Source organism: Schistocerca serialis, chromosome 8 (genome assembly GCF_023864345.2).
Source record: "Schistocerca serialis cubense isolate TAMUIC-IGC-003099 chromosome 8, iqSchSeri2.2, whole genome shotgun sequence".
Taxonomy (NCBI): domain Eukaryota; kingdom Metazoa; phylum Arthropoda; class Insecta; order Orthoptera; family Acrididae; genus Schistocerca; species Schistocerca serialis.
In genome coordinates this window covers 94,877,813-94,902,294 of record NC_064645.1, presented here as the reverse complement: position 1 = coordinate 94,902,294, position 24,482 = coordinate 94,877,813, and the positions used below count along the sequence as shown (strand labels likewise).

Genomic DNA, 24,482 nt, shown 5'->3' with positions numbered 1-24,482 from the left:
TAGTTTTGAATGAGAGTCAAATGCTCTGCAACTTAGGAAATTCCTCGTACATCGTCACACGTAACATAATTCACCTTGTGTAAAAGCAAATTTATTTTTTGAAAGTAATGTTTATCAAACCACCATTTGGAATCTTGTCCCATGACCTGTTAGAAATAAGTTTGTTAGAACAGTTGCCACAGCGCACCAGAAGACAGATGTTACTATGCGCTCGCAGCTACAATGACGTAAGAAGTACACGCCTGGTGTTTGCTCTGTACATACACTTTTCATCACATTCCTGTGTGGAATTTTGAGTGTTGTGGTGCATGATGTGGCGATGTGCAGCAAATCGTTCAGAGGGGACACACAGAGTTACTGTACTTCGCAAATTGCTTTATCATACCTTACCCAGATAAGGAATGCAAAATTAGAAAGCAGTCCCTGGCAAAATATTCATTTAAAAACCAAACTCTAAAACTGAAACAACTAATATTCCACTATGCGGTGACTTTTAATACAGTTTTTTTTTTTTTTAAATATTGTTGCGTAGCATTTCCAATCAAGTTTACATCCACACAGTGCTGCAAAAAGCTAGTAAGGAGGAATTCAAATTTCTTGCAAAATAACAAAACCAGTTGTCTGTATACACCAGAACTGAGATAGTGGTTGTTTATGGCTTTTTTCAAACTGTATAAAAATAAGCAAGTTTACTTGTGAAGCCAAGAACTGTATAATTGGTAGCTTATATTTCACTCCAGGGGTAAACAAAACCATGTAAGAAGTTAGACTAATAAAACACGGTGTGCTGCCAGTCTATAATTTACTGAAGAACGCGGTTCTGCAAATTTTAGATGCAAATTAAGAAATAACATCAGGCATAGTGGAGGTTCCAGAAAAGTGTTGAAACAAGTCTTGTGATCGAAAATCGTTGTGTTTCACAGAAGACATATGTAAAATTCTGCTAAAGCTTTTCAGTACAGTTTTCAGGAAGCCCATTTTCTTGGACTAGGTACCTGTATTATGTCATATTTCATTTTTCATTATGGCATAATGCCACATACGCCAGAAGATAAAAATGTGCACTCAAAATTCAGCGAGCGGTTCAAACTATCTAATATTGTGGAATGAAACACTGTTTCATATAAATAATGTGGAAATAGAATAAAATCAGAAACTAACAACATATTTTAGGTTTCTGTAATTATGTGCACATATTTTATTTGGTAGCTCCCAATCACAGCAATCCAGTCTACTTTCATTTGACGTGAAAGCTGTAAATGAAGAGAAAACAAGAAAATCCCAAAACATAAATGTCGGTCATGTGGAGACAGCTCCCCACTACAACTCCAATTTCTCTGTGCAAGCACAAATCTGGCAGCTTGGGCACGCCAGGAAAATTTTTCCGGTTCACATCTGGCTTCTTGCAGCGACTGCTTATACAGATAACAGCCACACTTCATATAGCAAGAAGTGATGGAAAGGGGCTGCTCATACGCGACTTAAGCAGTGCACGTGCTTATGAGCCCACTGGCTACTGCTCAGACAAACCTATTTTAAACAGTTGTGATGCCACACTCATTGAAAGTAGTTTGTTGTTACGGTGTATTGCATAGTCTTAGTCCTAAAGCTTTTGACACACTTTGCAGTCGGCAGACACTTGTGTGCGCATTGTGTTATGTTGTAAACAGCACACTTTCTTTGCAACTTAAGTTTTATTGGTGTTTTTCTTTGTATGTTTTATTGCTGCAGTATTATTCTGCAGTGGCGGGCTAAAGTAAATTTCTTTGTTAAAGTATCACTTCTAACCAGTCAAAACTACAAAAATTTAACTCAAAACTAAAACAACGCAAAATCCCAAGAATTCTTTAAAAAAAAAAAAACCACTGCGTTTTTCCCAGTTTTCTACCAGTTAAAAATATTCTCGGGTTTTCCCCCGATTTCCCGGGGCATACAAAACCAAGTTATAAAGTTAATTTTGTTAAAATGCTGGCCAACACGAGACTGGTGATGGCCACGCAGAGCCTTCACCTGACACCATGTTCTCAGTGACAACAACAGCAGAGCCTCACATTTGAGACTGTGACCTGGCCTAGTGGTGAAACATCCATCACAGTGTGTGTGGCCATTGACGTGTTAAATGAAAGGGCAAAATTTGTAACCTGAGTCAGACTGTTCAAGCCAAGCAGGAGAAAAACAAAAGGTGAATTACAGCCAATGAAGAATCCTGTCATCACTTTACCAATTACTTGTTACTTCACATCATCAGATTAGTTAAAACATGACCAACTCACACCACTCAGAAGGCCAATATAGGGTCTGATCTCCTTGGATTTAAATATAGGATGCACTACAAAATCACATACTGGCAATCCCACTACTCAGAACTCACTGGTGGACAAATGCCCCAGGGTAGTTGGCAATGGTCTGTGGTGACACTGTTGGGAATGGATGAAGGTCCTTAAGCTATCACTAAAATGGTGCACGTACTGTTGTTGCAAGACGTCATTTCTACAGACCACTGTGGATGAGAGCTATGGTATTGCCACATTAGCACCTTTCCACACTATTAGCAGGGTTGTAAAATGTCCTTTGGCATTCAACAGATCAACTGTAAGACTAGGTCCTAATGCCACACTTTGTTCCATCTGTGAGTAGGACATTACTCCAATGATCCTGAGGTCATTCGCATTGTGTAAGGCACCATATTTCCTGAGCCATGCGAAGTGTTTATATGAAGGGACATTTGACAGGTTACCAAGAATACAGCCCAGCCTCTTGAGGCCAATGATACAGTCTGACAGCAGATGTGTCATGAAGAGACTGTTGTGAGGTTTACAATTATCCAGTCTTACATAATGTCTCCCAGGTGTGTTTGCCTTGCCATTCTGAATCTTTCAAAGCAATTACTGGGTGCCTTATGCCAGAAACACTATACCCAAGATCCCAACACATACACAGTGGCCTTGTTATAAAAAATTTAGAGAGAGAATGGAAAACCTAAATCTGCAGCGGAGGACTAGCATTTGAACCAGTGACTTATCACAGTGTGTGTTGGCACATACTTTTGCCACAGTTTATTATGCGTTTCAAAAGTGAATCTGAAAGTCAGCCTTGGCTGAACATTGCCTAGAAAATGTGTATAAAGTACGATTTGAACAAGCAAGAGTTTAGGCTCAATCATCAATACTGGGATTCTGTTATCAAAGAAGTGACCCAAATCAGAATAAACTGCAACAATTTTAACAGGGACCAGAGGTACAAGTGGGGGCAGGCTTTGAACACTGAGCAAAAGTGAAGACATAGGCTTGATGCTAGTAAGAATGCAGGAGCAGCAGATTCAAATGTAGCACCGGCCATTCATGCAATGTCACATCACTTGGTCCTGTAGCAGCACGGAGCTACTAGGAGCTGCCTAACTTGCCTTCTGCTCCACAATATCTGTGAATATTATGAGATCTGGTATGATGTTTTTAGAATATAATGCACTTAACTACTGTAGATAATGAACTTTTTATTTTCTACTCATGAATACTACTGACAACAGGTGTGAGATAATAAATGTATATGATGTGCCTTCCTCCTTTGCCTGCTTATGTTTGATTATCTTCCAGACTGCTCTGATGTGTCTCTCTAGACATATTGTTCTGGGTAACTTTCCTAGATGGTATCTGTTGTGGATTGGCAGGAGCCAACCCACGGGGTTTGGAGGAAGCCGAAAGGCACGCGCTTAAGCTCACGCAGGCTGGCGTGAGGTCTGGAACAGGGCAAGGTAGTTAGACTAGAAAAAAAGGATGTAACTGGTGGAATACTTAACTTTAATCCATTAATGTTGAACGTAGCTCTTGTCTGTACATTCTTTACAATATCAATAGCAACTGATAATGGCTCCTTGCTAGGTCGTAGCAAATGACGTAGCTGAAGGCTATGCTAACTATCGTCTCGGCAAATGAGAACATATTTTGTCAGTGAACCATCGCTAGCAAAGTCGGTTGTACAACTGGGACGAGTGCTAGGAAGTCTCTCTAGACCTGCCGTGTGGCGGCGCTCGGTCTGCAATCACTGATAGTGGCGACACGTGGGTCCGACGTATACTACCGGACCGCGGCCGATTTAAAGGCTACCACCTACCAAGTGTGGTGTCTGGCGGTGACACCACAGTATCCTAATCGTTCCCGCTCCCCCATCCCTCTATTCTCTGATCAAATACATGAAACTTAGGCTCTGGAAATTAGCATTCTTGCTTGTCTTCTTCGTTGCTATCTTGCATGGTATCTTTTTTAGTTTTATTTTGGACTATCTGAGCAGAGGATATTTCACAAAAAATGCTGCTGAAAAAGGGTAGTAGAGCATTGCTGATGGACACAGAAGTTACAAAAAACAATTTTACTTTAATCAGTATGTGTTTAAGTTGTGTTCGAATTATTTTTGTTTACAGCAATTTTTCTTCAACAACAAATGTTGATAACGTCAATTTTAACAGCATAGTCAGTTATTACTGTACATATTTTTATACCTGTTATGATCATAAATAAACATAGTATTTGTTATTTCACACGAAATTCTTCACATCAGTCAACTATCTCAACCCATCAAAATAACTGATTCCGTCATCTTATTTGAACTTGGATCAAGCAAAAATGAACAGAGTGAGACAGAAAGAAAAGCAACTGTGTTCTGACAAAAGTTACACATTTTTGATGTAGTGACACAAAATTCTGTTAAGCATGATACCATTTACATTTATAATTATATATTTTCGTTCTGAGAAAAATTGTACCTCACTATCAGTTAACTTCGCAGTAAGACTCCTTTTTTCACTATTCAGGAAATATATTTCTTCTGTTCAAAACTTATACACAGTCTTGATAGTGGCACAAAACCACAAATTCACTATATTCTTATACTACCATTCATTATTAGTCCCACAAAGTTAAAGAGTTTGTGTTTATCAGCACTACCACATATCTCTGTTAAAACATGGAAGTAACAATTGACAATAAACTAAAAAAATGAATAGTTACACACATTCATTAACTACAGTGAGTTTAAAAAACACATTCTACATGTGCACTTTCCAACTGCCACACTTCACATACAACAACAGCAACAATGATGCAGAAATGGAACTTTCTAGTAAGTTAGCTGTACAATTTTCAATGTGTGATATTATGGACAGATATTTTCAATTTATAATGTTCAATATTAAGACAATTAATCAACTGTTTTCAATTTCTTCACTTTTCATGTTCTAAACAAAATTATAATATGCTTGAAACACATAACAGTGAACAGAATTTAATATCTCATATTAGTTTCATGTCCATCACAAATTATGAAACATTTAGTATTAATGCCTAAACAAAACTGAATTTCAGCACAAAGGAAAATAAATATATAAAAACATATCACTTTGAAACTGAAGATAAAGAACCTGATGTGCAAATTGTAGTCAGAACACATCAAAGTTTGCAAACTAGACGTACTAGTTTACCATTCTCCAGGCGCAGATAATGCTATTCTCTCACAACTTGTAGATGTTTATGCACCATCTGCTCCTTGTTGATAAGATGTGTCGTCTTGTTAACAAGTTGCATGAGAGCGCTTAGATGATTAGACCACTCATTCAGCACATCATTGGGATCTTTGCTTTGTGTAAAGCAGACTACCCCTGCTGGTCTGTCTGTCTTGGCAAGCACAGTCTTGTTTACCACAAGGTTTGAGAGGAAGTCTTCAGTTTCCTGTTCCACAAACAAAACAAGTATTTATAAACCATCACAGTTATATTTCTGAACACATACATATTTAATTTTGATTAGCATATGTGAACACGCGCGCGTGCGCACGCACACACACGCACACGCATGCGCGCGCGCGCACACACACACACACACACACACAAAATAAAAAAAGAGGTAAGACCTTGACTCATCTTTGACGACATATATTCATGATGTGGAATAAAATGAAAGGAATACAAAACAAAGCAATTTATAGCCCAAAAGTGAATCTCACTAGTATGCACAATATGGACTGCAGGCTGTTGTCATTCATTCAGGGACTGAATAGTGCTGCATGGCAGACATATAACTACATACCTTGAATGTGAAATAGTAGTTCGAACTAAGCAAATAAGACCTCATTTTGGAAACTGTTGGCGGATTCGGTAAAAAAAAATGAATTTCAGGTGTTACTTCCTACCACGGATAACGCAGTAGCCAATGGCCTTCAAATAACTACTAAGAGCTGTAGCATTTGTGTTGAATTGTCACTACTAACAGTTAAGAAACATTGCCTGAAGTAACTGCAGATATCAACGTGGGACGTACAACAAACATATCCATTAGAACAGTGTGGCAAAATTTGGCATTTATAGGCTATGGCAGCAGATGAGTGACACGAGTACCTTTCCTAACAGCAAATCGTCTCCAGTGCCTCTCCTGGCCTCACAACCATATCGATTGGACCCTAGACAACTGGAAAACTGTGGCCTGGCCAAATGAGTCTCATTTTCAGTTGGTAAGAGCTGATGGTAAGGTCCAAGCGTAGTGCAGACCCCATGAAGCCATGGACCTGTCAACAAGGCACTGTGCAAGCCTGTAGTGACTCCATAACGGTATAGATTGCATTGACATGGAATGGACTGGGTCCCCGGTCCAAATGAAGCAATCACTGATTGCATATGGTAATGTTGGGCTAGTTAGAGACTCTTTGCAGCTGATCATGGACTTTGTGTTCCCAAACAACAATGACTTTTTATGGATGACAATGTGCCATGTCACTGGGCCACAACATTTTGCAATTGTTCCGAAGAAAATTCTGGACAGTTCTAGCAAATGATTTGGCCATGTTCACTGTCTGATGTGAATCCCGCCAACATTTATGGGACATAATCGAGATGTCAGTTCTTGCTAAAAATCCTGCACCAGTAACACTTTCATGATTGGGGACGGCTATAAAAGGCAGCATGGCTCAAAATTTCTGCAGGGGATATCCAACAACTCGTTGAGTCCATGTCGCATCTAGCTCCTGCACTACAGATGGCAAAAGGAGGTCTCACACAATATTACGAGGTATCCCATGACTTTTGTCACCTCAGTGTACCTTTGTTCACTTCCACAATACCAATACATTTTCTTTACCATATCTGGTGTTAGGAACAAATACTTAATAATGAAGTTATCCTATAAGAATGATTTATAGTCAAGAGTTCTAGATAAAACTGGTTTGGATACTTCTACATCTGCATTTGTACTCTGCAAACATCAGTGAACTGCACAGCAGGTAGTACGTCCTACTGTACCAATTACTAGGGTTTCTTCTCATTCTATTCTTGTATTGAGCACGGGAAAAATGATTGTTTAAATGCCTCTGCATTTGCTGTAATTAATCTAACCTTGTCCTCAAAATCAGTACGTGAGTGATAAGTTGGGGGTGTAGTATATCCCTAGAGTCATTATTTAAACCTGGTACTTGAAAGTAGGCTATTTTGGGAGAGTTTACATTCAACTTTCAAGAGCCTGCCAATGCAGTCTCTTCAGCATCTCTGTGACACTCTCCAACAGGTCAAACAAATCTGTAAACATTTATGCGGCCCTTCTCGGTACACGCTCAACATCCCATGTTAGTCCCAATTGGTACAGGTCACACACATTTGAGTAATAATCCACAGTGGGTTGCACGAGTGATTTCTAAGCCATCTCCTTTAAAGACAGACTGCAATTTCCTAGTATTCTGCTAATAAACCGAAATCTACCACCTACTTTACCCATGACTATGCCTATGAGATCATTCCATTTTACTTCCCTACAAAGTGTTACACCAACATAATTTTATGAGTTGGCAGATATTATAGTTATATTATAGTCATACAATACCATGTTTTATCATTTTGTGAAAGGCACAATTTAACATTTCTGATCATTTAAAGCTCATTGCCAGTCTTTGCACCACTTTGAAACCTTACAACGATCTGACTGATTATTTATGCAGCTTCTTTCGGATAGTACCTCAAAATAGATAACTGAATCATCTGCAAAAAGCCTGAGGTTACTATTAACATTCGCTGCAAGGTCAATGATATGTAACACAAACAGCACGGACCCTAGCTAGGGACAGGGGCTGGGCAAATGCCAAGAGGACAGGACATTTATACATGGGAATTTGCCCACATCAGTTTTAAATACTCAAAATCTGGGCATTCATTAAAAAAGCACTTTTTAAACCTTTTATGGCTAGAATGTATATTTTTACTAATTAAAATAATGTATGGGACAATACTCACACTATTAAAAGTTAGTAAATGTTTACACTTAAACTAATGTATATCATTCATTGCATTTATTAGTAAGAATGAAAGAAAAGAAGAGAGAAGCATGCCGCCCCCCCCCCCCCCCACCAATTTGCTTTAACAAAGATGGATGCGTGCGTGTACACACACACACACACACACACACACACACACACACACACACACACACACACACACTCTCCCCCACACACACACTCCCCCCCCCCCCCCCCAGCACTGAACAGCTGTGCAGTGATAAGATGGTATTAAAAAACACTGTTCTTACTTACATCATCATTTTGTAATGTACAACACTTTATAATCTTTGTCAAATCTCTAAATATTATTTTAGGACAATAATTGATAGCAAAATTACTAGTGAATCTATCAAACAGCTGGAATGTGTTTCTTGATGATAAATGTATTGTTAAATGTTATAATGTCTTCAGCAGGGGAAAGAAAGAAAGAAAGAAAGAGAGAGAGAGAGAAGCTTTATTTTCAGATGTGGTGACTTTTGAGACAGACTATATTTTTCTATTCCACTTCTTTCTTTATCTTCTTTCATATTTTTGCACTGCTGTGAAGATAAAACGAGAACACATACATAAATAAGATTTAATAACAAATAAAGATTCTGGAATCATTTGATTTCGATACTGTTGATTCCTAGAGAATTGGCGATTCTTAGAGTTGTGGTATCGGAATTGATACGACACATCCCTAATTAAAATCATTATGGATAAACATTTTCCCTCTAATTCTAATCATATTCATGGGACTCTGAAGCAGAATTGGAACTTCGTGATTATTCTCAACTTACGAAGATTGAGAAACTGACCAAGAGGGGTGTTTTTTATTTATTTATTTATTTTTTTGCGGTAGTATAATTTATTATAAATTTTACTTTATTTCAAAAATTACTTTCAAAATTGAGTGTTGCTTTCTTTTTTTAATTATGCACTACCCCAAGAATTAACCTCAATAAAGATGCAAAAAGTTAGGTTTACAATACAATATGTTTTCCCCTAATAACTCCTCCAAAACTCCGAAGCCACTTTTTCAACTTGATTACTCAACCAATAAAGAAGCAGTGCTGCAAAACACTTTTTCCAATATGAAATATTAACTTAAATTTTTTATTAATTAATCTTTAATATGTGTACATGCCTAGTCAATTATGAATTTTGGTCATTTGCCCAGGCATTTATTGTGGGCATTTGCCCCAACTTATAAATGCCCAGGCTTTTTACACCACTAGTCCCAGCTCACTTCCCTGGGACACACCTGACGTTACTTCTACATCTGACAAAGACTCACCATCAAAGATAAGATGATGTGTCCTCCCTACCAAAAAATCCTCAATTGCAGTCAAAAATTTCGCTTGATACTTCATATGATCATAACTTTGACAGAAAGCTTAGATGTGGTACAGAGTCAAATGCTTTTTGGAAATAAAGAAATACTGCTTCTACCTGACTACCTTGATCGAATGCTTTCAGTATATCATGTGAAAAAAGTGCAAGATGGATATCACACGATCGATGTTTTCAGAACATATGCCGGTCAGCACAGAGACGGTCACTCTGTTTGAAATACCTCATTGTGTTTGAGCTCATTATATGTTCTGAGATTCTACAACAAATTGATGTCAAGGATATTGGACAGTTATTTTGGGGATCACTTCTGCTACCCTTCTAAACATATGCGGCTGGTGCTTTCTTCTAACTATTGAGCATAGTTTTTTGTTTGAGGGATCTACAATAGATTATAGTTAGAAGAGGAGCTAACTCAGTCACAAATTCAGTATATAATCTGACAGGAACTCCTGGGGCATTGTTCAATATTATCAATTTCAGGGAGGAGGGGTGGGGTGGGGGTGGGGGGGGGGGGAGGGGGGGAGATTTCCACAGTCTGTTATGGGCAGAGGCGGCAACAGCGTGTTCTGCCAATCCCTCAACGGATCAATATGGTCAAGTAGCCCTCCCTCAAAGTGAGTGGTAAATTCCACTTTCACGGATACAAAGTAAAACTAAGTCAGCCACTGTGCCATCACCTCTTAATACCAGGGGTAGGGAGTCAGGGAGATTAAGCATCTGCCGCAGGGCGGCTATGTTGGTCAAATGGGAACCACAACGACAGTGGAGTGTGTCCTCACAACAGAAGAGAAGAGCGCAAGCCAGCCAAGTATGGCTGATGCTGAGCTGACAAGGGATGGCAGTGTCCTTGCAAGAGACTTCCATGGAGGACTCCACTCCCATAGTCTCCTTTACCACCCATAGTTTGTTAGGTGAAATCAGATTGAGCCATACTGCAGTCTAGAGCCCTAAAACCTGATGGCATAACAGTGACTGGAGGTCTGTTTCCGGAATACTGATCTCAAGAGTCAGCCTATTGGCAGCCAGTTTAGTCAGGCAATCAGTGAGATCATTCCTTAGGATACCAAATGGCCTGGGGACCAGAAGAACATCACTGGGCATCCACATTGTTCACTGGCATACAGGGAATTCTGGATAGTCATCGTAACTATGGATGGCGATGTTTAACTCTCGTCAAGAGCTTGCAAACTGCTTAAAGAGACATTGCAGATGAGAAAGGACTCACCAGTGCAGGGACGGATATGCTCAAGAGCATGAAAGATGCCTACCAACTCTGCGGCAAAAACACTACAGTCATGTGGCAAGGAGCACAGTTCAGTGTGTCCCCGTGAGTATACCGTATTGCTCGAATGTAAGCCACACTTTTTTTCCGGTTGTAATCCAAAGAACTGCCTGTGGCTTAGAATCGAGTGCAAAGTAAGCGGAAGTTCCGAAAAATGTCGGTAGGTGTCGCCACAACTAACTTCTGCCGTCGAATATATGCAGCGCTACACAGGCATGCTTTGCAGCCACAAAGATAAATACTGGCACCAAAACCTGTGTGTCAGTATATAACTAAAAATAAAGGTGGAAGATGAGCTTATTCCTCCACCCGAGTTTTGACCACTGCGTAAACCAAGCACTGAGCCAAGACGACGATTCCACACACGCTTAATCCCAATCATGACTGATATTTTAAACAATTCGTATAAGATGTATTACAAACCTCATAAAATTTTTTATTAAATTTTAGCGTTTAATTTCTAAGTTATTTTAAGTGTTGCTACTCTCCATTGCACAGGATAGAAAAGCGTGGAGAGCTGAATCACACCAGTCTACGGACTGAAAACAACAACAACATACTCTGCATTTGAACTCATTACTAAAAATCTACTATGAAAATCCGACTGGAAAGACTGTTTGGGATGTATGTCAATATGGCCAACTCTACATTCTGAATTTTTTCCTACTTGTGACAAGAGATGGTTGCTAATAGGAAGTTTTATGAATTGTGAATCACATGCAGTATTCTCTTCACCATAAGAATAATATGAATGTAAACATTATGCCATGTATTCTTTCGTGTTTGCTGTTATCTCATTTAAATCACGTATGCCTGATAAACTACGAAACTAGAGTGAGACAACAGCAAACGCGGAAGAATATACATATCATGTCATGTTTATATTCATATTATTCTTATGCTGAATAGTGATACAGTCAGAAATGAAGCATGGCAACTGACTAGATTTTTAAATCTAAGATGACTAATTTCTGTGCAGAATGTAATTTACTACAATTTCTGCGCAGAATGTAATGTACTAAAGAGGCGTCTGCAAAGATTTTCAAACGGAGGAAAATTTTCGCTAAATTCTTGTTCAGAACATATTCTATCATACGCAGTCTATTATTTGGTTCTTGTTGATCATTATCAAAGAAAGCAGGTACCCCCCTCCGTATTTCATAAACTTATGATATAGGGAATGCATGGGCAAGTGTAATAATTTTTTACACTTTAATAAGCAGCTACACGTTAGAAAGATGTTTTATCCATTCTATGCAATGAAGCGACCTGACTTCTTTTTAGGAAGTCCACATTGTAATTGGCATCAGTGATCATGAGGGCAATTGTAGCAACACTGATTACCGAAGTACAAAGGGCAACTAAAACACGTAAAAAAGATATGGATGTTCAGTCAACTAAGTAAAGAGGCAGTAGTGCTGTATCTCCATGAGGAACTTAAAATATCTGGATCTGGTTAGGAGCATGTAGCAGAACTGTGGCTCAAATTTAAAAGTATAGTTCACCATGCTCTAGATTGATATGTACCTGGTGGAACAGTTCACAATGGGAGGGTCCTTCCACGATATACAGTCACTGAGAAGGCATTCCTATAAAAACACAGGTGTAACACAAAGCATCGTGGTACAGACAAGAGAGTTCATGAATTAAATACATTTAGCTATCAAGAGAGCTTTCAATGACTACCACAGCTGAATATTATCAAAAGCTCTGTTACAAAAGATGAAGATATTCCGGTTGTATGTTAAGACTTGTTAGCGGCACCAAAGTTAGCATCCAGACACTCACAGACAAGACAGGAATTGAAATTGAGGGTTGAAACAGTGAACAAACCTGAAGGTAATAAAACCAAAATCAGAAATGAAGAGCAACATTTTCTCATGTTCCTTTATATATAAAAATCCAGGAATATTGCCTCAATTTAAATCTCGTGCAACTGTGAAGATGAGTGAATGGTGTTGAGAAACACTGAAGTTCTAGGCCTCAGAAGAATCCCTATCAAATTCTATACAGAAATTTAGCCGATTTATTCTCTCTTTGACCCACAATATACTACAGATCCGTCAAACAAAAAACCATGTCTAGTGGTTAGGAAAAACATGTTACACTCATCAACAAGAAGAGCTGCAGAAGTGATACACAGAATTACTGTTAAAAAATGATGTCCTAAAAGTCATGGGTGTACTGCCTGAAAAAAAGCTGAAATCTTATCAAGGTCTGACTGAATATTTGTGAAAAACTGTGTAACAATTGGCTACTTGCTTTAACTGTTTAGTTTTTCAACGTGCAAAATTTTACATTTCTAAAGAACCACAATATCCTATCACTGCAATATCCATGAGTCACAGTAGGTATAAACTCATATAAATGCCTGGGTGTAACAATTTGTATGGAAACGAAATGAAACACGAGCACTGGTTCAGTCAGGGGTAAAGCAGGTTGGAGACTATGGTTCACTGATAGGATACTGAGAAAATGGAGTTAGTCTAAAAAGGAAACTGCTTACGATACACCTGTGAAACCCATCCTAGGAATTTGTTCAAACATGTGAGACCCACACCAAATACAACTAACAGGAAATATGGAGTATATAACAGAGAAGGGCAGCACGAATGGTCACATTCTTGTTTGCCCCTTGGGAGAGTGCCAAGGAGATGCTGAAAGAACTGAACTGGCATACAGCAAACTCTCTTACGTAATTAGTTTCTTCATGTTTGGGCCCACGGCCTCAATATAATTTCTGAATGATAAAACTATTTCACACATTCACTGTAGGGTTTCAAATTCTTCATACAAGGTGACATTTATTTTATCATGTATTACGCTGCATTAATGGCCAGTTTCAGCCTGTTGCCATTTTCGGATGTCTGTAATAACAAAACCAAGAAATAAAAGGTAAATCACTAAATTAACATCACTACACTTTGTGTATTATAATTACTAGACACTTGTCCACCCAACACACACACACACACACACACACACACACACACACACACACACCAGACACTTGTCCCCCTAAAACACACATGCATGCACGCACGCACGCACGCACGCACTCACTGAAAATATCTACACATAGTTATGCATGAAGGAACACAATTTGTAATATGTCATGTAATTAAAATGCTGTTGACAAATTGCTTCTAGACCTTGGCTCACATATTTACCATAGCAGCACAGCATGTCCTTTCACTTACACTGACATAAACACAATTGTTATAAAAAAATGGGAACAGGTAAAGTTCAAGGAGTATGCTCAAACAGTGACATTTTCCAAAGGGGTCAATGTATACCAGCAGACCACTAGTTGTCTGACCACAGTATTGCATGCATTATGTGCTTGTCATTATTCTTAATTAGAAATCCTACATAGTGGAAGCTAAAATTGTTTATAATAATGTTAGTACGTTTAGTGTGACATCACCAGCCATTCGCACATGGTGAGGAAACAGTCAACAATATGAACGCCTTTCATTGTCGGCAGCAGCATATGAACAATGTATTTAGTACATACTGCAGTCTGGGTTTAGCGACCTTTCTGCTAGCATCACAGTGCAGCTTGTGATCATGCATTTTTCTAAACTTGTGTCCACACAGTGTTTTTTGTGAGTGCAAATTTTAATAACCTACGTAGAAATGTCCCTAAAGAAACTGCAACAAGATAACCATAAGAGTATACAATGATCTTAGAAATTAACTGTGGAATCAAGGAGATAGATGCTTCAAAAGGAGTGACAAGAATATCTAAACAATGGTTTTGAATTCTGGACCATGTCGAAAGGTTGTTCCTTATATGGATAAATGAAAAGCAATTGCAAGGCAACACTATTAATGAGAACATAATTTGTGATAAGGCAAAAACAATTCTCGCCGACCTTGTTAAGAAGACGTCAGGATGATCAGCAGCTCAAGAAGTTTTTAAGGGAAGCCTTCAGTGGTTTGAGAAGTTTAAGAGAAGAACCAGCATCCATAGTGTTGCGAGGCATGGCAAAGCAGCCAGCTCCAACACAAAGGCAGCGGAGAACTTCATCAGCAGCTGATTTTTAATTGCGACAAGATGTGTCTATTCTGGAAAAAGGTGCCGAAGTGTACCTTTATACAGCAGAGGAAAATGCATTGCCCAGACACAAGCCAATGAAAGACCACCTCCTACTGCTTTCTGTGCCAATGCCAAGTGGCAATTTGAAAATCAAACTCTGCTTGTTTACCATTCAGAAACTCCACGAGCCTTCAAGAAGTGTAAAATCCAGAATATCAGGTTAAATGTGATGTGGAGATCCTCCAACAACAACAACGCTTCAGTGACACATGATCTTTTTTGTGACTGGATAAATGAAGTGTTTGGCACTTCAGTGAAAAAATATTTGCTGGAGATGAATCTGCCACTCCCTATCTTGCCTGTAATGGACAATGCTCCTGCCCATTCTGCAGGCCTACAAGACAGCCTCCTTGAAAAATTTTAATTCATCAAGATCCAATTTTTGCTATCCAACACCACTCAGTTACTCCAGCCTACGGATCAACAGATGATAATTTCTAGCATTAAGAAACTCTACACTGAAGCAATCTTCAAGCATTGCTTTTAGTTGACTGAAGTCTCACTCTCAGAGTGTTTTCGAAATATCACTTCAACGTCATTGTCCATGTCAAGATGATCAAAAAAGTGTCGGAAGGGGCTACCAAGAGAACCCTCCCTTCTGTTTGGAAGAAGTTTTGGTAAGAGTGTGTTGTCGAATGTGACTCTGAGGCGTTTTGAGTCAGTACCTGTGAAGCCTATAGTCAATGAGATTGTGTCTTTAGTCAAGAGCATGGGACTAGAAGTGGATAACAATGATATTGATGGGTTTGTGGAAGATCACAGCCAAGAAATGACCATCAAAGAGCTTATGGAGTTGCAATGTATTTTGTAGCAGGAAATTGTGGAGAGGCATTCTTCGGAGGTGGAGGTGGTAACAGCAAAGCGGTCTTCTTCTGGCGCAATAAGAGAAATTTTAAAAGCGAGGGAATTGGTTGTAGTGTACTTTGAAAATCATCATCCAATGAAGAAGTGGCTATGCTCACTTCTAATTTATTTCATGATAATGTTGTGTTGAATTTTCACCAAGTGATGAAGTATCGGCAGAAATAAATGACTACAGGTAGCTTCCTAGTAAAAAGGAATTAGTTATGCGTCATGAATAATAAAGCACATAATACGCTGTATGTATAATTTTCTTTGAATAAATGGCATGAATAAGATAAAACTTTTAGTACTTTTTCTGTGTGGAATGCATTATCATATTTTACATTAATTTACATGGGATAAATTGTTTTACTTAATTAATGAGCGTTTTGCACTGTAAGATTCTGGAACAAATTACGCTTGCTATGCGAGGTTCCACTGTATTCACAATAATGTCACCACTATAATGAACTATAATAGTCATTATTACAAGAAACAAAGAGTTTGTAAAATTTTCATATGCCATTACATTAAAAAGCAGTTCCTCTGGCCAAAGTTTCTTCCAAACAGAAGGGAGAGTTCTTCTGGTAACACCTTCTGATGCCTTTTCGATCATCTTGATGCAGACAAGGATGCTGAAGTGATACTTCCAAAACTTGTGGTACTTATGGTAGTTTAAAATACACATTAACATCACTAATATAATATAACAGACACTACCACATTAAAAACACTGTGGCTCTGCAACAATACCAGATGCCATGACATTAAAAGTAGACTTTCACATTCATTGGTTCATATGGAACTTAAAATGTAACTAAAGTTGTCCAAAAACCTCCTGGTCCCCCCCCCCCTCCCCCTCCCCCGCAAATCTGTCTGCTCATTTAGTATTTATGATAGCTGCTTTTTCAGATGCTTTATATTTTCATTTCCTCCAAAATATTCCTGGTTTCTCCCTCAACAGTATTATGTAAATTTTATAATTTTTTGTTTATATACAGTGGTGGTTTGACAAGTCTGGTAAAAACTCAACAAAAAATGTTTGTTTCATAAACAACTTACATTATTTCTTGACTTCATCTCCTTTCAGAGATATACACTTGGTCCAGCAATCCTCCAGATTTTTCATACACTGGAAAAATAGGTTCTGTCAAACTGCAGGACACTCATTGACTGCTACCACTTCCTCATTTGACGAAAATTTCATTCTAGCAAGCCGAAGTTTCAAGTTAGGGAACAGCAAGAAGTCACCGGGGGTAAGTCTGGTCAATAGTGTGGATGGGGAACCAATTCAAAGCCCAATTCATGCACTTTCGCCGTTGTTATCGCTTGTGCGTGGAATGGTGCTTGGTCTTTTTTCGGCCAACACAAGTTTCAAACAATCCAACAATGATGCTAATTGGGTTCAGTTATGGCTCTGCCTTTTGCGAAGCACCCTATGAGGATTATTCACTGGGGTCCTAAAAAACCTTACCAGAAGACAAAATGTCTTTGCCTTCCTCAGTGCACTTTCACCAGCCATTATTTTGACTGCCGTTTTAACCATGATGTGTAATGGGAGAACCATGTTTCATCAATTGTCACAAATCGGTGCAAAATGTCTTGCAGATTGCAATTGAAGGTTGTAACGCCGGAAATGCATATCCTCCTATTTCCATCTATTGTACCATAATTTTTTCCTTATTTTGTTACCTAAAGATATAACATTTCTGTGTTTTTATATATTGTAATTGTTTTAGTATTTGTATATATATATTTATGCATTTATGTCAATGTATAATTGGTTTGTTTCGTAAATATTATTTGTATTTTACGCTGGGTCTTGCCTAGGGAAAACTATGCTATCGAACGAATACATCGATAGGTCGTGTGAAGAACGAAAGTGTTTAGGATCTTTGGTATAGTGTTAACTCTGTCGCGTGGAGCGCAGGCAGAGCAGGAGGAGTCTGGCTGGAGTAGCGAGTGGAGCAGGTGTGTGTGAAGCTCCCGCGAGTTGCCGCACTTTCGGGGTTTGGCAGCATTTAATTGCGCTCGACTTGCGATGATAGTTTCTGACATGGTGTCGCGGACGGGAAGTATTAGCTGGCGCACATCAAGAGCCCGTTTCGTCTGGTGACCGTGTCGAGAAGAAGGCGCGCCAACATCCAGCTTCTGCAACAGCGACGGCCGACAATGAGTGACTGTCGCCAACTCCTCGATCAACGGCTCCAAACCATCAATCAACCAACAAGGAAGACTAAAAGCACGTAAAGTTTCAGAACTGTATGGCAGACCTCAGCTTTTCAAACTGCTCAAATCACAAAATTACAGTAACGTAGCATGGACCTTTGTTGCTCATTGTCCCAATTGCATTGCCAAGCAGGGTCCCTTCCTTTTCCGAAATGAACCTGAGTGTCGTTGAAATTCAAACGCCAGCATTAAAATAATATAATTCAATTTCACTGCTTTAATTTCAAAGTTCGATTAAAGTATTCATAGCTGGCTACAATATTTAGATTACACGAGCACAAATTAAGAGTGCGAGTTTTGTTAGTATATTTTAGCTTACCTGTGACTCCAGCTCAGCTTGGTACGTACAAAATTTTACTATTGTTAATTGTTCAGAATCATTTAATTCAAGTTCAAAGTTAAATCTCTTATTTCTAAATTGCGTAGAGTCAAGTTGCTTTTGAAATGATTGTTGAGGTAGTCCAAGACTAACCGTATTTTACTGAATTTCGATGTGCTTCAGAAAGAAAGCTCACTATTAACTTCAGTCACTAAATTAACTTTCGATTTTCCGGTTTTATTAATTCTTTTGCTAAATTAAGTCAGAGTGTAGCGAGATTTATTACTTCTGACAAACTTTCAGTTTTCACACTACACGTGTCAACCTTCAGTTGCCACGCTTCTAGTGCTAATTATATGTGTAATAACCTTTCTTTTTCAGTTACTATAGTAATTGTCCTTAGGACTGGCGACCGTAATTTCCCCCAAATCTCAAATATATAATTACCGCTAGTTAATTGTTAACGTAACGGCCGCACATTTACTTTCTTTATTAACTTTACCCCTTTTCAAAATAAATTTCCACCAGTTTCATTTGCATTTTTCCTTTCATTTAGATGTAACCCTTTCCTCCCTCTTTACCAACAGATTAACTTCGGTGACGATTGCTTTTCCCAAATTTCAATTAGGTACACGCGGTTTAATTTTTCACTGTCATTAAGGTCGATAAGTGAGGGGGAGGTTACAAGGTCACCGGACACTGTGCTGAAATGTTGTGCTTGATGCCCTTCCAGTCGACTGCGAGCAATACCGGCACCCACCTTGCACACAGCTTATTCATTGTCATCTCTCTGTGTACGATATTATGACCTAACTCATATGCTTACAATCTCTGCAATGTCATGATTTTTATTCAGTGGTCATTCTTTTACCACAGCATTGATTCTGTCAATGGTACATTTGTCGTAACCTCAATAGGATGGCAGGAGCACACTTCGTCTTCGGTGCTTGTCCAACCTTGTTCATTAATCCAAAAGTAAGTGGTCATCAATGATGGTGCACAGTCCAGGAACTTCATCCAATTCTGTTTTGATCTATGCGGCAGTCCAAGCCTTCAAATGAAAAGTTTAATAACAGTATGAAACTGTTTTCTTCATTTTCAATCACAGACTACACACTGACCAATTCAGATAGCTGTCAACAATGAACTGTACACTGCATATTGTTGAAATTCTTTATATGATCCTTGGAATAATCAAGCTAATCAACCATGAAGCATAACAAAAATAACTGTTCACTGCATATTGTTGAAATTCTTTATATGATCCTTGGAATAATCAAGCTAATCAACCATGAAGCATAACAAAAATATTCCATCCTTTCATGGAAATTTACTAGATTTATCAAACCGTTCTTGTATAATGAGGAATGGCTGATTCCTCTTAGATACATGCCATATGTGGATGAGTTATTCTCATTCTATCTGACCTGTTCATCAAAACTTCTCCCCATTTGGCCAATATAAAACTTCTTGCAGTCCCTACAATTTATTTTATGAGAGGCAGTCAAATGAAAACGGGGCAGAAGGAAAAAAGTAAGTAAACTGTTTATTATTTCAAAGGTAATCACCATAACCACTAATGCATTTATTACACTCTTGAACAAGACAGTCAATGCCTTCATTGAAAAATGTTTGCAGCTGCTTACAGAAGCACGACTGTACCCACATGTGCATCTTTTCATCCACAGCAAATCAATTGCTATGAATGTATTTCTTCAGGGCAGGAAATTGCATGGGGAGAGATTAAGTATGTATGGAGGATATGCTAAGTCTTTCAAGTGATACTTCTGCAGCGTATGCTAAACAATCTTGGCAACATGTGGTCCCATCCAGATCGCATAAGAACTTATTTGGGGTACAATTAATACCTGGGCCTGCTCTGGGGCAGTCCTTGCTCAGCTGCTATTAAGTACTGTGTCACAATACCAGAGAAGGAAAGTTGCTAGTCACTATATAGCGGAGATGCTGAGTCGCGATAGACACAATAAAGAGATTCACACAATTAAAGCTTTCGGCCATTAAGGCCTTTGTAAGCAGTAGACACACACACACACACACACACACACACACACACACACACACACACAGCTGCAGTCTCAGAGAGCTGAGACCACACTGCAAACAGCAGCACCAGTGCATGACGGGAGTGGCGACTGGGTGGTGGTAAGGAGGACATCTTTGCTATCTGGATTGAAGGTGAGGACACCTTATTCACATTCCTCCAGAACCTCAACAACTTCTCCCCCATTTGCTTCACCTGGTCCTACTCAACCCAACAAGCCACCTTTCTAGATGTTGACCTTCACCTCAGAGATGGCTACATCAGTACCTCTGTCCACATCAAACCTACTAACCACCAGCAGTACCTCCACCCATACCATACCGAGAAGTCCCTTCCGTAGAGCCTATCCACCCATGGTTGTCGCATCTGCAGTGACGAGCAGTCCCTCTCAAAATATACCAAGGGTCTCAATGAAGCCTTCAATGACCGTAATTATCCTCCCATCCTTGTACAAAAACAAATCTCTCGTGCCTTATCTTTCCAGTCTCCCACTACCTCCCAAAGTCCCACAGTCCGGCTACAGAGGAGCATTCCCCTCGTAACTCAGTACCATCCGGGACTGGAGCAACTGAATTACATTCTCCGCCAGGGTTTCGATTACCTCTCATCATGCCCTGAAATGAGAAATGTCCTGCCCACTATCCTTCTCACCCTTCTTACCATGGTATTCCGCTGTCCACCGAACCTACACAATATACTCATCCATCTTTACACAACCCCTGCTCCCAATCCCTTACCTCATGGCTCATATCCGTGTAATAGATATAGGTGCAAGACCTGTCCCACCACCACCACCACCACCACCTACTACAGTTCGGTCACTAACATCACCTATCCCATTAAAGGCAGGGCTTCGTGTGAGACCAGTCATGTGATTTACACAGCGCTGCATTCTATGTAGGCATGACAATCAACAAGCTGTCTGTCTGCATGAACGGCCACTGACAAACTGTGGCCAAAAAACAAGTGGACCACCCTGTTGCTGAACACACTGCCAAACATGATATCCCTGATCTCAATGACTGCTTCACAGCCTGTGACATATGGATCCTTCCCACCAACACCAGCTTTTCTGAATTTCGCAAGTGGGAACTTTCCATGCAATACATCCTACGTTCCCGTAACCCTCCTGGCCTTAGCCTTCGTTAGTCACTGTCCTCACCCATCCAGCCCCCTTCCTGTTCCCATTACAGCACTACACAGCCATCATTTCACCGCCACACCCAATCTTTTAATTTCTTTTTATTTCTCTCCTTTCCGCAACTTACCCCCTCCCCCCCCTTCTCTCCTGCCCTCTGTCTAAACTGCAACACTTCACTGTCCGCCATCCCACCATACTATCCCTCCCCCTCCCCGCCCCAGCCTCCTCCTTGCCCCCACCCAGTCGCCACCCCCATCATGCACTGGTACTGCTGTTCACAGTGTGGTCTCAGCTCTCTAAGACTGCAGATGTGTGTGCAAGTTGTGTGCGTGTGTGTGTGTCTACTGCTGGCAAAGGTCTGAATGGCCGAAAGCTTTAATTGTGTGAATCTTTTTATTGTGCCTATTGCGACTCAGCATCTCCACTATATGGTGAGTAGCAACTTTCCTTCTCTGGTATTGTTACATTCCATCCTGGATTTTCCATTGTTTGATTTAAGTACTGCGTCAGTAATATTTCTTAAATCAGTAGAAACACTGCCATCTCTTCCTTCTGTAATCCTTTTTGTGTAGCCATACACATGTCAACATCTATAATCCATTTAACTACCAATTTTTACAGATGTAGCCTCATCTGAATAGTGCTCTTTCAGTGTTTAAACTTTTAAGTGGATGGTAACTTCCTAACGTTTGGACAACACTGATGAAGCAGTTACCCTGCGAAACACCTCACACTACTCGCTTCCCGCCTACAGAAATGGTGAGCAGGCAAAACATACTGTGCTGTGAAAAGCAAATAACTGTCCATCTTTCACTGCAGGGCTGCAATGGCAGAATGCAAGATATTGGCTTGTATGATTTTCCTAAGACACTGGATGTTGTTGCCTATTCTGATAGGTGATAATTTGCAATATTATTGTGTTTTCTGTTTGTGCTGTATGAAACCCCGAACGCAGTTATGAACATGATACAGTCACCACTGATGCCTCATGTCACCATGAATTTATGCAACAATATGGGCTGACAACATACTACTACTTTCAGAAATGTTTACCCCTCCACATAGCATGATCCCTCTTCCCTACTTGAGGAAGGAACTAAAAGTTCCAAAAAATAGCTTTCTGTACTTATGTGTGTTTTGTGAGCAGTACTTGGAAATTTTCCCTCTTACATGGATATACCAGCCAGCCACTGTGACACCTTTTAATTTCATACTTTTCACAACTAAGAAATAATGCAAAACTTTATTAGAGGCAAATTTCCAATATTTCAGTTCTTTCTACTATTTTATTCCATTCTAATTTTAGATGAAGAGACCAATGCCTTGTCAATTCACATGCCTTCAAAAAATAATAATCACTTCAAGCACCTTGCCACCAATTTTCATTGTTCAAAACATCTTTCTGAGAACAGCCCTTTCTTTACAATTTCAGAACATCCTAGAAGTTTTGTGCCATGAACATTACGACTTTATTGCAATTATAAAAGCAGCTGAACTTCTGGGAGATAAAGTACAGGAATGTGAGAAGCTTCTCTGAGTCCCATGTTTAACAGTGATTGTACCTTAATATATAAAAAATGCAGCAAGACTGCAGGAGAAGGCAGGTTCTACTTTTGTTATAAAATACTAGACTGGATTATACAAGAGAAGACAATGGAAAAATATACACAATAGCTTTATGTAACTTGCCTATCAAGATTTGTTGAGTTGAATGGCTTGTGTCTTGAAGTGAGATCATAACATGAACACCAAGAAGAGTAAAAAAAAGACTGAATGGAATGTGGTCAAATCAAATCAGATAATGCTGCGAGAATTGCACACTGAAAGTAACTGTTGACTTTTGCAATTTGGGGAACAAAATAGCTGACAATGTTATAAAGCTTTTCGTCTGGAATGTAGCCTTATACAGAAATGAAATGTGGATGATAAACATTTTAGGAAAGAAGAGAGTAGAAGGTTTTGAAATATGGTGTTGCATAAGAATGAAGAAGATTAGGCGGGTAGATTGAATAACTCATGAAGATAACTAAATGAAATTGCTGATAAAAGTAATTTATGGGACAATTTGGCCAAAAGTAGGGGTTAGTTGATAGGACATATCCTGAGTTATCAAGGAATAGTGAATTTGATTATGGAGAAAAGTATGGAGGATAAAAATTGTTTTTGTTTGAGTTGCCTCCAGTGGCCCTCCAACATAGTTAGTGGAGCAAATAACATGACAACTTTTGACCAAGTTTGCTGCCATACCTGTCTTTTTTCAATATATTGACCAGTCTTGTCAGTTCCTCCATTTGACCTTTTAGTAACTGTTTATGTGATTTTTTCCAAATTTATGAAACTCAGTTTGCTCTATGATAACTTGAGTGTGCACTTGTGCACAAGTTGACTAAGCCCTCCCCTCAACCACACAAATGAGCGGCGCGCATGAGCCCACACACACACACACACACACACACACACACACACACACACACACACACACACACACACACACACACACACACAGTGTGTCAATTCTTTATTAGTAGATCTGCGGTGCACTATACGAAAATGTGATCAAAGTTTTTCACACTGTAAGTACACTGTACATACCTCAATGGGCAAATCCAGCAATTCTGCCATTCTTTTCAGACTTATCCTAGTGTAATACTTTGCCATTACTCTGATATTCTGCAAAATAAGGAAAGAAAAAAAATGTAGATTTTTAAACAATATTATTATTTAATTTCATTTCAAACTTCTAATTCAATTCAGTCATGTCACAGCATATAAGAACTATAGTCAACAACAGAGGCTGGGTATCATCAAAGTGAGGGAAGGACAATGAAAAAATTGAGGGAATGAGGGTGGTAGGGAGGG

The 24,482-nt window shown here is 39.2% G+C and overlaps 1 protein-coding gene across 1 annotated transcript in view; it reads right to left on the bottom strand.

Moving 5' to 3' along the window:
• Window positions 1-4,350: 4,350 nt before the first annotated feature.
• Window positions 4,351-24,482, bottom strand: part of LOC126416202 (26S proteasome non-ATPase regulatory subunit 12) — a 103,534-nt gene continuing 83,402 nt past the window's right edge. The window contains exons 8-9 of the mRNA XM_050083793.1: window positions 24,216-24,293; window positions 4,351-5,720 (exon numbers count right to left, since the gene is read on the bottom strand). Coding sequence (XP_049939750.1) covers window positions 5,496-5,720; window positions 24,216-24,293 — 303 coding nt within the window. The 3' untranslated portion in view covers window positions 4,351-5,495. The remainder of the gene's footprint in view (window positions 5,721-24,215; window positions 24,294-24,482) is intronic.